This window comes from Propithecus coquereli, unplaced genomic scaffold (genome assembly GCF_000956105.1).
Source record: "Propithecus coquereli isolate 6110/MARCELLA unplaced genomic scaffold, Pcoq_1.0 Scaffold444, whole genome shotgun sequence".
Taxonomy (NCBI): domain Eukaryota; kingdom Metazoa; phylum Chordata; class Mammalia; order Primates; family Indriidae; genus Propithecus; species Propithecus coquereli.
In genome coordinates, this window is record NW_012150219.1 from 1,360,234 (window position 1) to 1,375,391 (window position 15,158).

Below are 15,158 nucleotides of genomic sequence, written 5' to 3' on the forward strand. Positions count from 1 at the left end.
AGGCAGAAGGATCGCTGGAGCCCAGGAGTTTGAAGTTGCTGTGAGCTAGGCTGATGCCACGGCACTCTAGCCCGGGCAACAGAGCGAGACTCTGTCTCAAAAAACAAAACAAAAAACACCTGGGTTCCAGGCCGGCTCCTTCCTAGTGAGACCGAGATTTATTCTGTCTTTTCAGGCCTCAGCTTACCCTCTACACAGAGCAGGAGGTGAGGCATGCAAACACAGTATCAAATACCAGCTCCCCATTGCTTCTTTTGCTGGGAAGTCTCAGCGTGGTGTTAGCCGTCTTTAACACCTCTCCAATAATGGCTAATCTCTTTTCAGCATCAACAGTATCAGCATGAGTTAATAATATGTTTTGTTTCCATATTTGTATTTATTTTTACAGTTCTATTGTATAAATGATACTGATTTTCTATTTGCAGCTCAGCAGTGATATCAGATCTCCCTTTAAAATCTGTTTGCTTAAGTTTAAAGAAAAAGAAAACTCCATTCGAAGAGAAATATTAAGTAATAGTGCAGGTGGTGCTGAACTAATGATTTAAATTTGGGAAACAGTGGCCCACGCACGAAGCGCGTCCCAATCCTGCCAGCCTCTGGATTTCGCTTCCACATTTTTCAGATTTCCCTCGGCCTCTCCCTCAGTCCGGTCAGACGGCCCGGAAACGAGGCTCTTCCGGGAGCCCCGCCCACAACCGCGCACCCGGCTCACAGGCCCCGCCCCGCGTTCGCCCCGCCCACGAGTCTCGCCCCGCCCCCCCAGCTCCTCCTTCTCGGCCGCCGTTGCGCGGCGTTCAGGGGCAGCAAGATGGCGGAGCAACAGCAGGAGTGTGAGCGCGGTGCGCAGCGGGCAGGGCCGGCGGCGGAGACCGACCCCCTAGGCCGCTTCACGTGTCCAGTGTGCTTAGAAGTGTACGAGAAGCCCGTGCAGGTGCCCTGCGGACACGTGTAAGCGGCGAGCCGGGTCTAGCTGGGGGGCGCCTGACCGGGAGGGGAATGGAGCGGAGGAGCGAGGCCCCGCCGGGGAGGGTCTGGGGGCGGGGGCGAGAGGGCCGGTCTGACGGGCCCGCTCCGCGGGGCCCTCTCGGGCTCCCGAAGGCCCGCGAAAGTTGGCGGGGCGCTCTTCCTTTTCGCCCGTCGGCTCCCGGTAGGACCGCTGCCGTCCGTTAGGCGCCCGCTGGGTTCCGGGCGGCCTGTCAGACTCCGTCCCGCACGTGACAGTGGAGTTTGCCCTGCCGGGGCTCAGGTGGAGTCTCGCGTCCGCCTTCGGAGAGCCAGACTTTCCCCTGCAGAGTCTGCACGGTCCGTTTGGCGTCGTGTGCCTAGCTCTGCCAGGTGGTTCTAACGTGCGCTGAAGTTGGAGGGACGCTGAACCAGACCGAAAGAACAAAAGGGGGGTCTTTCTGGAGGTCCGGCCGGTCTGCCCCGAGCTGTGAGAGGGGCGGGGCCGGCACCGGGGGTTTGTAGCGTTCCTGCTCGCTCGTGTGGGAGCCCCGTTTCATCCTCCTTTCAGTTGAGTCTTCGTGGCCTAAGCACTGTTAATAGACTGGTCGTGGCGGTTAAAGCAGATGCGTGTGAAAATGCCCGCTGCAGATGCTGGGCTGTGCTGGGTACTTTGAGACTGGCCAGTGTGAATCTGTAATTTGAATCAGACGCACCTAAGCTGAAAAAACTGTAGAAAGCGTGACCGCCTGCTGCTTGCCTCTCAGTTGGCTTTTCCTGTGTGGCTTAACTCAGTGCTTATCCTGAGATCACCGGCCTTGGCCTTGGTCCTGGGACCGCTTTCCTAGTCAGAAGGCACGGTAGACACCTGCTGAGGCGCGCTGGCCTTGTTCCTGCAGCGACCCTGTACGGGGGAGGGCTGGCGGCCATTTTACAGGTGCGTAAAGTGAGGGCTGAGACTCACTTAGGGCAGGCTCGCCGTTGCCCACCTCTTGCCGGATCTCCTGCAGGTGTGTGTCTCGTTAGCTCAGAGAACGGTGCCTGGCACCTGGCAGAGGCTCCCCGGCCACACCGGCTGCTTATTGCTTCTTCAGGTACACTTCAGATAGTTTGAGGCTGCTCCTCTTTGCAGTTCGGTTAGCCTGGAACTCTTCTTGCCCCATCCAAACCTCCCTCACCACTATCCCCAAATCCTTCTCAGGCTTCAAGTCCAAGTTTAAGTTAACGCCCTGATCTCCGTCTCCATCTAAATTACCTCCCCCACTTCTCTCCTGGAGCTTCCTTCCTTCTTCCTTGCACAGAGCAAAACTTAGGCATCTTGAGGGCGGTTTTTTGCCTCATAGCATCATCCCCAGTGCAGTGTTTGACCATCCATATCCCAGTCTTACAGTCAGCTGACTGGAATGCCCTCTATTTGCCAATCGTAGGGGTATAGTAAGATGATTCTGCCCTCACAGTTGACGGTCCAGTGAATTGATTATAAATAAGTACTAATGAATGTTCAAACTCTTGTGCAGTGGGAGGGTGTTACAAGGATCAAACCTCTGTCTGGTGGGGGAGGGGCAGGGGTCAGGTAGTGGGTGAATGAACTAAGAAATTAGTGGTAGAAGTAAGCTTCGTGAGAGAGTCGAAGTGATGTCTAGGTAGCTTTCCTATTGAGTCATCTTATCCTTGTATCAGGTTTACTTAATTTTGGATTAATCCCATGGATTTCAGTTACTGTTAACATTTATAAAAAGGCTTGACTCAACACAGCTTACTCAGCAAAGAACCCCAAAATGTGAGGTTTCCTTGAGCCAAGTGAACCTTCCTAGGTCAGAGGGCAAGAAATGGTACTGGGATTCAAACCTTGGCTCTTCTCTATTCACACCATCCTACGTCTAACGTGTTCAGTTCAGTGCTGATTGAAGACAGATGGAAGCACCTCTGTGAGGCCAGCAACAGTCTCCCTTAGCTCCAGCCAAATGCTTTCTGCTGTGCATAGTTGATTTAAACTTTTGTGCATGGAAACTTAAGCATCACTGCGGTTCTAGTTAAGGCACTGGATTTTTATAAAGCTTTATTTAGGCCCTGGATAACTACATCCTCCTCCAGTGTAGTGGAATATAGCTGGAGAAGGGCAGGCGGCTGGGGCCCAAGAGAAAGGAATTTCTTCATAGCACCATGACAGAAGGGGTGGAGCATCTGAAGGCTGAACTAGAAAAAGGCCCACAAATAGGAAATAGAAACTGAAAGGCCAGCCCAAGATATACGAACAGTTTAGAAGCAGGCTTGTTGTTTGGACGTGACTCAGGCACAAAGTGGCTCATGAACATATAGATGAGCTGTACCTCAGTGTGTGCTTGAGGAGAGACTTTGAGCTGCTTTCATCTGCATGCCGGGGTTGGTTCCATCATACTCTCTGGGACCCTGTGTGCTTTCTAGCGTTATTCTTGTGATCTGCCTTTGCAATGAGGCAATACATGTGATGGCCACGAGACCTTGCCTGCCTCATTGCTTGCCCTTCTCCCCGTGGTCTGCCATATCTCAGCCCCAAAGGCCTTCCTTTCTGCCTTTCAGACACTCCTTTGCGTTTGGTGTCACCTTGATGTGGAACTGTGCATCTAGATCTGTGTAGCTGTCCTTCTAATCAGGTCTCAACTCAAATGTCACCTCCTCAGAGAAGCTTTCTCTGATCACCCAGCTGATCTCTTTGCTGTGTTTTATTTCCTTTATGTGCTTACTATCTGAAATTAATGCTTGTGTTTTCCTCTACTCTAGCATGTATCGTGAGAACAGGGACTTTGTCTAGTTTCCACTCTGCTCTCAGTGGTAAATGAATAGATCCCCTTACCTTCTCCCAACCTGGTCCAGAATTTTGCCTAGCAGCATTAATATCTAACTTAATGACAAAGAGAAAAGAAATTTTTAGAGACGGTAAAAAATTGTCAATTGTGCAGAAGATTGCCTTTGATTATAAATCCTGAGTTTTTCATGGCAGATTTTGTTATCCTGCCTTAAATCTATCAGGTTGGGTAAGTAGCCTAGCATGTTTTTGTGCCTTATTATTCATTCTATCTGTGTACCTTATCTCAGAATCATCACCTGCCTAGGCTTCCGGGTAGAAACTTGGTCATCTTTGACTTTCTTTTCTTCTCCAAATTCAGTAAGTTATCAAGTCTTACTGATTCTGTCTCTGAATCATTTTCTGAATTCATTCCATATTTTCTCAGTCAGTCCCTTGCCTTTAGTCATCTTTTGGTTTCTACTTTGTCTCTTCTCATCTCTCCTCATCTAAAACAAAAGAAACCAAACAAAAAACTGTGTTGTCCGTGATAGAACCAGAGTTATTTTTCTGAAACTTGGATTTGGTCTTATTGATACCTTGCTTTAAACCTCTGGCTCCCTACTACTCCTTATGTGGAAAAGTCTGTTAGATTTTGATGCATCATGAATTTTGAGCCAATGGGCCTAGAATATTCTTTGCTAGCTGAACTCTTTTAAGAAGGATCGTGAATGCTGCCTCTGAAGTCTGACGGCCCTGTCCTCCTCAAATCACAACTAGTTGCTCTTCCTTTTGTGTTCCTATAGCACTTTGCCTTCGCCTCTAATGGTAGCAGCTCCCATTTATTGTGCATGTCGTACACTTTACTAAGGGTTTGTTGTACTGTACATGTTGCATCTTACCAACAATCCTAGAGGTAGATACTACTATCTTTTTTTTTTTTTTTTTGGAGACAGAGTCTCACTCTGTTGCCTAGGCTAAAGTGCTGTGGTGGCATCATAGCTCACAGCAACCTCAAACTCCTGGGCTCAAGCGATCCTCCTTTCTCAGCCTCCTGAGTAGCTGGGACTACAGGCTTGTGCCACCATACCCGGCTAATTTTTTCTATTTTTAGTAGAGACAGGGTCTGGCTCTTGCTCAGGCTGGTCTTGAACTCCTGCGCTCAAGCAATCCTCCCGCCTTGGCCCCCAGAGTGCTAGTATTACAGGTGTGAGCCACTGCGCCCAGGCAGTACTATCCTAATTTCACAGAGGAGAAAACAGGTTCAGGAAACCCCACTAAGATTCCTCAGTGGCAGGGCCTAAGGTTTGAAGCCTCAGCCATAATATCTTCTGCTATGTATCATCGTAGTTTTTGCTTGTTTCTGTACCTGTGTGTTCTTTGCAATCTCTCCCTACCCCCAGTTTTCCTGACCTAGAATGACTTAGTATTTGAATTGGGAGTAGGGAGCCAGTTGTTTTTAATCCATTATCCATTGATGTCTTTTTAAAAGTTGATCCATATTCATTGTCTTGTCTCCATGATGCATGACGGAGGTTCTCTGTGTGTCTTGTTCTAGCTTTTGCTCTGCATGCCTGCAGGAATGTCTGAAGCCGAAGAAACCTGTCTGTGGGGTGTGTCGCAGCGCTCTGGCACCTGGCGTCCGAGCCATGGAGCTCGAGCGGCAGATCGAGAGCACAGAGACTTCTTGCCATGGCTGCCGTAAGAATGTATGTGGAAGTAACATGGAAGAGTCAGTGTCTTTCATTGATGAGATGGGGTAAAACTTAGAGCTGTTGCCATGTGGTTTCTGAAGTTAGAGCATGACTAGGTGACTAACAGCACGTGTGCATGCCATTTATCTGTGGTGATGGCTGTGCTATTTTGTTTTCGTAACCTTACTGGTTTTTTTTTTAAGAGTTGCTTAAGTATTTAGCTTTGAAAGCCATAGAAATCAGTTATTCCAGTATTTTCCTTATAGGAAAGACTCATTTTTCCAAAGTAGTATAAACAATTTTGTTTATTTTCATTTCAAAATATTAAGGGGGTACAGATGTTTTTGGTTACATGGATCACTTTTGTAATGCTTGAGTCACAGCTGTAAGTGTACTCATCACCCAAATAGTGTTCATTGCACCCCATTAGTATAAACAATTTTAATAACAATATTTCATAATCTTTTAAAATATAAAACAAAGGCAGTGAATCAAAAAAGTTATCTGTTGCAATGAATTTGAGGGGAAATTTTATAATTTACATTATTAGAGATATAAAATTTAATGGTTCAACTTCCTAGCACTTTATAGGGAGGAATCATGATATAAAAGTCAATATGAAATCATTTGATTGTAATAGCAATATTTTAACATTTGAAATGCATCTATGCTCTTTTGTGTAATCATTTGAGTCAAGTATATTTATTTTCACATCTGTTATAACTGCTCCTGAAAAGGAAAAATATTATTGTCTTATTTTCCAAGAGGCGTACACACCCTTATTGCTTTTAGAATCGTTATAATTTTATAAACTCCAGACAATACAAAAATATAAAATAATGTAGGCTTATTTCTCACTCCAGAAATTACCACTTCAAAAGTAGTTCAATTTAGAAGGCTACCTGACATTTTCTACCCTTTGACAAACAGATGTAGAGTATGTATACAAACACAGTTGTTGGATTTTTGCAAGGTGGTATCATATTATATATATCTTTACTTTTTTCACTTTCAAAGTTTTTTTTTCATTTAATGACATTGGACAGCTTTGCATGTCAGTTTCATTATTTTTATGATGGCCATAATATGGATATACCTCACCATCTCCTTCCTTTCAGAGCGATTTAGTATTAGGGGCACATAGTGGGGCTATTACAATGCTGAATAGGGATATCCCCCTTTTTTTTTTTTGGAGACAGAGTCTGGCTCTGTTGCCCTGGCTAGAGTGCCGTGGCATCAGCCTAGCTCACAGCAACCTCAAACTCCTGGGCTCAAGCCATCCTCCTGCCTCAGCCTCCCGAGTAGCTGGGACTACAGGCATGCGCCACCGTGCCCGGCTAATCTTTTCTATACATATATTTTTAGTTGTCCAGATAATTTCTTTCTATTTTCAGTAGAGACAGGGTCTCACTCTTGCTCAGGCTGGTCTTGAACTCCTGACCTTGAGCGATCCACCCGCCTCGGCCTCCCAGAGAGCTAGGATTACAGGCGTGAGCCACCGTGCTCAGCCGGGATATTCCCTTTTAACTGGGGGCTCCTCAGTGGGCAACTTAAAGTCAACAGGTTCTTTAGCTGGAGGTGAGACAGAAAGAATCATATTTGAGCTGGGGCTCAAATATTGGAGCTTTTTTTTTTCCTTGTTTCTTTTTGGAAACTCAAGATATTGAAATAAAGTTTCGTATTACCGTCATCTTTATGCATGCATAGAGAGTTTTTTGTTCCCCCCATATGCTTTTGTTTTTCTCCATTTTAAGGATTGTGCTATGGGCATACCTCTCAAAATGTTTTTCTTTCCCTTACTTCCCTCTCCATTTCTTACACATTTTCTTTCTTTTAGAACACCTATAACAAAGCACTCTTTGGATTTTCTTCTCTCTTTCCATCTTACTGATGCACAGCCTAGATTTTATATGAAAGATAAAATTCAGATTTCAGTTTTTTTAAGATCATTTATCACAATCTGGTGATTAATACTTTACGGTTACTAGCCTTTATCCCTTTTACTTAAATGACCACTTTTCTCTGCTGCACATAATGGAATATGGTTCTTGGCTCGCTGTAAGATTTATTTTTAATTTTTTTAGAGATAGGGTCTTGCTCTGTCACCCAGGCTAGAGTGCAGTGATGCAATCCCAGTTCACTGAAGTCTCAACTGCAGCCTCCTGGACTCAAACGATCCTCTCACCTCAGCCTCCAGAGTAGTAGCTAGGACTATAGGTGTATGCCACCATACCCAGCTAATTTTTTTTTTTTTTTTTTTAAGAGACAGAGTCTCACTGTGTTTCCCAGGCTGGTCTCAAACTCCCGGCCTCAAGCAATCCTCCTGTTTTGGCCTTCCAGAGTGCTGGGATTACAGGCATGAGCCATCACACCTGGCCAAGAAGACTAATTTAAATGCTAGTGTAGAAAACTTTAAAAATATCACTGGATTTAGAGCATATCATGAATAATGCACACCTCTAGGAGAATAATTTTAGAGTAGAAGCAAATGTTCTGATTTGGTCTAGTAAAACATCAGCCTTGATATTCATGGAAAATCTGCAATAGTCGGGGTTTCAGGAGTCTGGTGAGGTTATTTGCCAGGGTGGTGTAGGTCTAGTTTTCATCTTGCCCTTGCTTTGGGACTATATTTGGCCTGGTACAAGTTCCTCACTAACTTGTGGGCTCTCTTTCTATTCGAGTTCTTCTTATCCAAGATCCGGGCCCACGTGGCTACCTGTTCCAAATACCAGAATTACATCATGGAAGGTGTGAAGGCCACCACTAAGGATGCATCCCTACAGCCAAGGTAAATGACTCAATCACTCCGTTAGGTGGAAGTCATCTTTTGGTACAAAGAAATTGGACACTTTGCATTCTTGAGGGTTTAGTTGTATAAGTTTGGGAAAGTGGAGGTATAATTGCTACATTGGCTAAAGCTGATAAGTTTTGGGGGGGGATATGCAGGAGAGGACTCTCTGTTCACCTCAGATGTTAGCTGTGCTATTTATTTTCAAGACTTCATTCTGAAGTGATAATCAGAATCCTTGTCATAACTCATTCAGTGAACTCTGCTCCTCTCTGGAATGTACAGTGGTTGAAGTTTCATAGAAGGGTACTCACAGAGAGATTTTATTTTCTTGTCCTTCACCTTCCAGGAATGTCCCAAACCGCTATACCTTTCCTTGTCCTTACTGTGCTGAGAAGAACTTTGATCAGGAAGGACTTGTGGAACACTGCAAATTATCCCATAGCACGGATACCAAATCTGTGGTAAGAGTAACCTTTTTTTTCTTTTAACTTTATTATGAAAAGAAAAGTCAAACTTAGAGAAAAACTACAGGATTAGTACAATGAACTCCTGTGTACCCTTCACCTGGAATTACAAATTATTAACGTTTTACCATATTTGCTTAACCATACTGTATATATACATATTTTTTGCCAAACCACTTGGGAATAAGCTGTAGATACTGTGACCTCTTGGACCCTAAGTACTTCAATGTATATCTCCTAAGAACATTTTCTTACAAAATGACTTTTTTTGTGTGTATAATTAATCACATTCAAGAAATTTAACATTGATACAGTCTAATAACTAGTGTGAAATCCATGTTTAAACTTTAACATTTGTGATGTCCTTCATAGCAATTTCCCCCTCCCCCGAAGGAGGAGTCTTGAATGGTACTAAGTTCTGTGTCCTCTGTGCCACATTAAGAGTCACGTGATTGATGTCTGTTGCTCCTGTTGCTGGTAACATTAACTTGAATCCCTTGGTATCCACTAGATTTCTCCTCCATAAAGCTGTCATTTTCTTTTTGAGAGTAGCTTCTTATAGTTGTGGGAAAAGAAGATTTAGATGGAATTATTAGGAAAGGGCTTTATTTAAATATCACCAACTGGCACATAGTCTCTTTTATTAAAAAATGTATAGGCCGGGCGCGGTGGCTCACGCCTGTAATCCTAGCACTCTGGGAGGCCAAGGCGAGTGGATCGCTCAAGGTCAAGAGTTCGAGACCAGCCTGAGCAAGAGTGAGACCCCTGTCTCTACCAAAAATAGAAATTATCTGGACAACTAAAAATATATATATAGAAAAAATTAGCCGGGCATGGTGGCACATGTCTGTAGTCCCAGCAACTCGGGAGGCTGAGGCAGGAGGATCGCTTGAGCCCAGGAGTTTGAGGTTGGTGTGAGCTAGGCTGACGCCACGGCACTCTAGCCTGGGCAACAGAGTGAGACCCTGTCTCGGGAAAAAAAAAATGTATGAATTTGGTCTACCTCAGCATTGTGTTTTTTTCCCCTCTCAATGTGATTGACAGACTAGGTCTTCCCATATAGTTAGGTATATATTCCTCTATAATTTTGTTTTAGTTTATCTCATATTGCGTCTCTTGAACCATATGCCCAGTTGTATGGACAACCATCAGCTCCATTGCTGTAAAAGATGGTGCACAGACTTTAGAATTTTCATGACCTTTTGTAAGGATACCAGGGTAACTATCAATGCTAATCTTATCAGGCCTGGTAGTGTTCTTTATTTGTCTACCATAAATCTTAAGGTACAGCGGGCCTATGTGAGAAACATATCCTTTGTATGTTTATACGCTGAAGTCTTAAATATGAATTAATTTGGTCAAAAGTTACCTGCACTCATAATCTTGGTAGATACTGCTATTGCTAAACAACTCTGTGGTTTCTGATGCTACAGCCTAATATTCTCTCTCTTCTCTCCCTGCTCTGTTGGCTTCCTGAAATCCCTCTGATTCTTTTGCCTCTGTGAAGCCCTTTGTTCTTTAGCCCTTGGCCCTCTATTCTATCTCCTCTCCCTCTGCAGCTCCTTAATTCTGTGTTTCACCTCCCCTTTGGGAGCTTTCTCCTCAGTCTCTAGTCCTGCCCTGTGTCATAGCTCCACAGCTACACGTGCCTATTCCACCATCCCAGATGATATCTTGCCAACCCCCTTTGCCACTATGTCTTCCTGGCGGTTGGGGAGGGTTCCATCTCCAAGCCAGAGCACTATACCTTCTTCCCCGCATGAGTTTTCCATTCTAGCTAGTGTGGCTATTTGCTGCCTCCTGACCTTTTCTCACATCCTGCCTTTCTTCTGGAGCACCTTACATGTTCTGTTTGCCTGTCCAGATACTACCCAGTCTTCAAAGCCCAAATCAGCCTTTCATACAAGGGCTTTTTGGCCTGATCCCCCTCATCTGAGCATTTACTTTGTTAAAATGCACGTGAGGCTATGTTTACTTCCTTGGGACATTGCTCTTCTGATTATTTACTTGGTTTTCCTTGTGCTTTTGGATCATCTGGCGGGGGGGTGTTGGAAGGCCATATTCTAGGCCCCCATTGGGCTGACTGACCCACTTCCCTGACTACAGTAGGAATCAGAAAGGGTGGTGTCATGACTTGAGCCTTTATCCACTACCACGTGTCATTTCACTTGAGGAGGAAACTTGCAGTATTTTCTGGGATGCTGATGTGCACAGGAAGAAGTGACCAGGCCCTGGACTGGTGTGTCAGGAGAACTGTTCTGGAAGAAAGGAGGCCAACACAGGCCACGGAGGGCTGGTGCCAGCTGGGACATCAAATGCCTAAGACCTTGCTTCTTTGTTGAAAGGTTTGTCCGATATGTGCCTCGATGCCCTGGGGAGACCCTAACTACCGCAGTGCCAACTTCATAGAGCACATCCAGCGCCGGCACCAGTTTTCTTATGACACTTTTGTGGTAAGTCCGGAGCCCAAGCTCTGATCCCTCCCCTGGGGGACAGCACAGCTACTTCACTTTTCTCAGAAGGTTGCCGAGGGCCTCATTGTTGAGCTTTATCTCTGATGTGATGGGCTCCCAGTCCCTGGAACTGCAGCTGTGCAGTTTCTGTTCATGGGCCAGGCGGGTGGCCAGGGTAATCATCTAGACAGACACAGTGAAGCTTATTCCTTTCTTCCCCCTCCCTGACCCCCAAAGTTTTGCCCACTTTCTTGTGGTATATATAATTTCTACCTGTTACAGCACTTAGTTTGGGAGCCTCAAGTTCATGTGTCCCTGGGGACTAGGGCAGTAATGGAAAGGGTCCTCATAAGGGTTCACCAGCCAGACCGTGCCTGACTTAGGTTGTGCCACCATCACCTCAGCTGATTGTTGTCCTGCGGAAATACAGGCACGGTATTGCCTGTCTCCTCCACCCCCACCCCTGAAGCAGGACATGCAGGATTTCATATGAAGTATCACAGATTTTAATGATTTTTTAAAAATACGTCAGGTCAAACAGAACACATCCACTAGCCAAGTATGACTATCAGGTTTGTATTTTTTTCCCAGAGCTGAATGGTTTTGAAAGGGGCACAGTTGTCTGGGCATTGTAGTGATAGATAAATTTGGCCAACTGTTTGAAGTAGACCTTTTATTTACATACACATAGATGTAAAATTAGAATTGTAGAGTAGTGTTCAGTCTTATGGCTATATTTCAAGATCTAAGAAGGAAAGCTCTTTTCTAAGTTGTCATAAAGAGTATTCTCAGTCTGACAGAGGGTCTAAAACTCAGACTTCAGAATAACTGTCCATTTTGTTAATGTTATAAAGATGAATGTAATTCCTAAAAATGCCCAAGTAGACAATTTTGCCTCATTAAATTAAAGAAGGCTAGCTTCACTACAGTTTCTGCTGTTCCTTATAGCCCTAAAAAAAAAAAAAAACCTGTACTGGGCACTCAACCCACCTCTTAAAAACAGCACCAGCTGAGTGCATTTGTGCATGTGTTTGCCTTCTGCTGGGACTAAATTAAACGCGCTGAGCACTTGGTCTGTGCCAGGCCCCATTCATGTGCTGTCTGGGCCCCGCGATTCCCATTTCAGGGTGGCATCATTACTTTTATTTAAGGATGAGACAGCAGAGGCACAGAGAGGTGATATAATTTGCCCAGAGTTGCATAACTAGTGTCGCAAATGTTGGAGCTGGGATTTGGTCCCTGGCAGCCCTGTCCGGATTCCTTCTACTGAATGTGAGTCTTTGCAGCCGTGTAGCGTCATTGAGGCTGTGTGTCTGTGTTTTGCCCTCAGGATTACGATGTCGATGAAGAGGACATGATGAACCAGGTGTTGCAGCGCTCCATCATCGATCAGTGAGCAGTCCGTGCCGTCCGCCTCACGTTCCAGAGCTTCCATTATGTGTTAAACGTGAAACCTTTGACTCCTACACCTTAACTGTACAACAGACCTGGAAACGATCCGTGGCATTGGGACAGGGTCACTTCTGGCAGGGGAAACGGGTCCCCAGGTCAGAGCCCTCCTTTCCTTTGGGCTCTTGCCAAAGCCGTCTTCCCCCACTGTTCACCTTGTTTGTCACATGGTCTGGTCTTTATTGGTTCTTAGCTGCCTCCTGGAGCTTCTGCCTCTTCTTCTGGAAGAGAATCTGGCTTCTTCACCTCAACGTGTTCTTGTTTCACACTCATTCCTCCCATCCAGTCAGTGTTCATCTCTGTTCATCTCTCATGTCCTCTGAGCCAGCCAGAACCTTTTCTGGGTCATGAAGCACAATGAAACAAGCTTCTCCTTTCCTTGTCTCTGAGGTGTGTGGGCCCTGATCAGTGCTGAAGCTCCTATGTACAGCGGAGCTGCTTGCCAGTGGGCCGTTGGCGGCAGCTGCTGGAAGCTGGGGTTGCCATCCTGGGATGCATTTCACAAGTCCTCAGTGAATGTTCTGAGTTTAGCATGATCCAGTGCTGGAAGTTTCAATGAGTGATATTTTCCTACTATTCCTGCACATCCTTAGAATTAACTGGTTCAGTCTTAAATGCCTGCATGGTGCCTTTTTAGGATAAGGTGTAACCGTATGTTTTTGTGAAAGTGTTTCCAGGTTAGGAAAGTTAAAATCTGTTTATCTGTAAGTGGGGAGGAGGGTCAGCTAAGAGAGATGGGAGGCCATAGCTTTTTGGTTGTGATCTTCAAACTAGTGAGGAATTTTCAGATTACTGGGTCATGTTTGCCTCTCTGGGAGCTTGCTTACATTCTGGTCCTTGAAGCATGAAAAGGAGTCCTCGAATGAATAGGAAGGAAGAGGTTTAGAGGCTCCAGTGGATACTAGTTCTTTTATCTTCTACGTGGTAACTTAGATTAAACTGAGCATTGTTTCTCTATCACAGATGGTTTCCTTATGACACTGCTTTCAACATGTAAATCCGTGTTTGAAAACCTACTTTCTGAATGTAGAGTGAAGCTATAGGAAATCCAGTATTGCACCCTCTTGTCTCTTCCAACAAGACACTGCTCTTAAGGCACATCTCATGATGAACAGTTGTTAATGAAAGCTGTCTACCGGAAACTTTCTTTAGTAACAGCTCTAGAAGTTTGAAGTTCAACATATTTTACAAATATTAATAAATATAAGGCTAAGAGCTGTCAGCCTAATCTGTAGGAGCAGAACCTCTGATTGACCAAAAGGCATATGGATTTAGGTTCATTCTTTCATGTCACACATCTAGTCTGAATATGGAAATTTCTTCTGGTCAGTGGCTGAGGTTGCAGGTGACAGTGGGCCTGTAACTGCTGCTGTGGCCTCTCCCTGCCTGCCAGTAACGAGCTGCAAATGCCTAGTCACCAGCGAAGATGAGGCCCATTGGGGCAAAACGGTTTTTTCTAATGTGCTTACTTGGGAGGACCCAAATGTTAAAGGTCCACTTCTTTTTCTTCACTATAATTTCTGGAAAAAGTTTACTCAGACCTCTCTAAATTGAGATCATCTCATTAGAAGTTTGGAGGGAAATTTGACAAAACCCTTCATTTGAGGGAACTGTTGAGAGAGCATATGTCCATCTCGGTGGTACCAAGAAACTTATTTCCTTGTATTAAGTGCACTTCATGTATTTCTAATAAGATGACTTTCCAGAAAGTGAAATTTGTTATGTTCTGGCTTTCAAAAGGCGATATATAAATAAATTTCATAATTTATCCAACTGGTAAGCTATATTGCCTATTTTCATTAAACACCATGTGCTGAAGCCTGGGCTTGAGGGTCCTCCAGGAGATTCGTTCTTCCTGAGAGGGAGGTTTTTGTCTGTCACAGTCCTACTTGGCTGCTAATCACAACTTTGACATTTCACCAGCTTAGGGCCTTGCTGGGCCTGTCCTCTGTGGAAAATGAACACAACCCCAACTTCTTAAAATTGGGAAGCCAGAGTCATGGTGCTCCGTAGAGCAAGGCTTTGGGCACACGGCTTCAGCTACATTCGGGATGATTTAGCAGCAGTGCTGAGACACTATAGTAAAGGGGTTCTGCAAGTTGAAATTTCAGGTCCTGGAGGTGTTTACACTCTGCCACTAGCTATGGGACATCTGGCAAGTACTTTATGAACCTGTCTCCCTGCTATGAAGCAGGGATAATAGTATCTGCCTCTTAAGGATGTTGGGCTCCAAGGGAGCAATGCGTGCAGAACCCTGCACAGTGCTGTGTTGTGGGTACTCCCTGTGGCATTTGTCTGCCGTGCTTATCTCCTGGGTTTCTCCATTCCGATCCTGATCCCATAGGAACCTCAAATTTAATACAGCCAGAACTAGCCCAGCACAGTGGCTCATGCCTATATGTAGTAGTCACAGCAACTCAGGAGGCTAAGGCAGGAGAATGGTTTGAGGCTGGAAGTTTGAGACCAACCTGGGCAACCCCATCTCTACAAAAATAAAAATTAGCCAGGTGTGGCACGTACCTGTAGTCTCAGCTACTCAGGAGGCTGAGGCAGGAGGATCGCTTGAGCCCAGGAGTTGGGGGTTGCAGTGAGCTATGATGA

General features: G+C 45.1%; 1 protein-coding gene across 1 annotated transcript; it reads left to right on the forward strand.

Moving 5' to 3' along the window:
- The first annotated feature begins 754 nt into the window (after positions 1–754).
- Positions 755–14,325, forward strand: RNF114 (ring finger protein 114). Its single transcript, XM_012654710.1, has 6 exons — positions 755–948; positions 5,265–5,415; positions 8,082–8,188; positions 8,538–8,652; positions 11,001–11,108; positions 12,439–14,325. Exons 1-6 carry the CDS (start codon positions 809–811, stop codon positions 12,502–12,504), a joined length of 687 nt encoding a protein of 228 aa, XP_012510164.1. The 5' UTR covers positions 755–808; the 3' UTR covers positions 12,505–14,325.
- Positions 14,326–15,158: the final 833 nt, after the last annotated feature.

Bases quoted from the DNA above. Each gene is read 5' to 3' on its own strand.
- RNF114 (XM_012654710.1), top strand. From the start codon at position 809: ATGGCGGAGCAACAGCAGGAGTGTGAGCGCGGTGCGCAGCGGGCAGGG. The intron at 949-5,264 runs GTAAGCGGCGAG...GTCTTGTTCTAG, and splicing joins CAGGTGCCCTGCGGACACGT to CTTTTGCTCTGCATGCCTGC. The intron at 5,416-8,081 runs GTATGTGGAAGT...TTTCTATTCGAG, and splicing joins GCCATGGCTGCCGTAAGAAT to TTCTTCTTATCCAAGATCCG.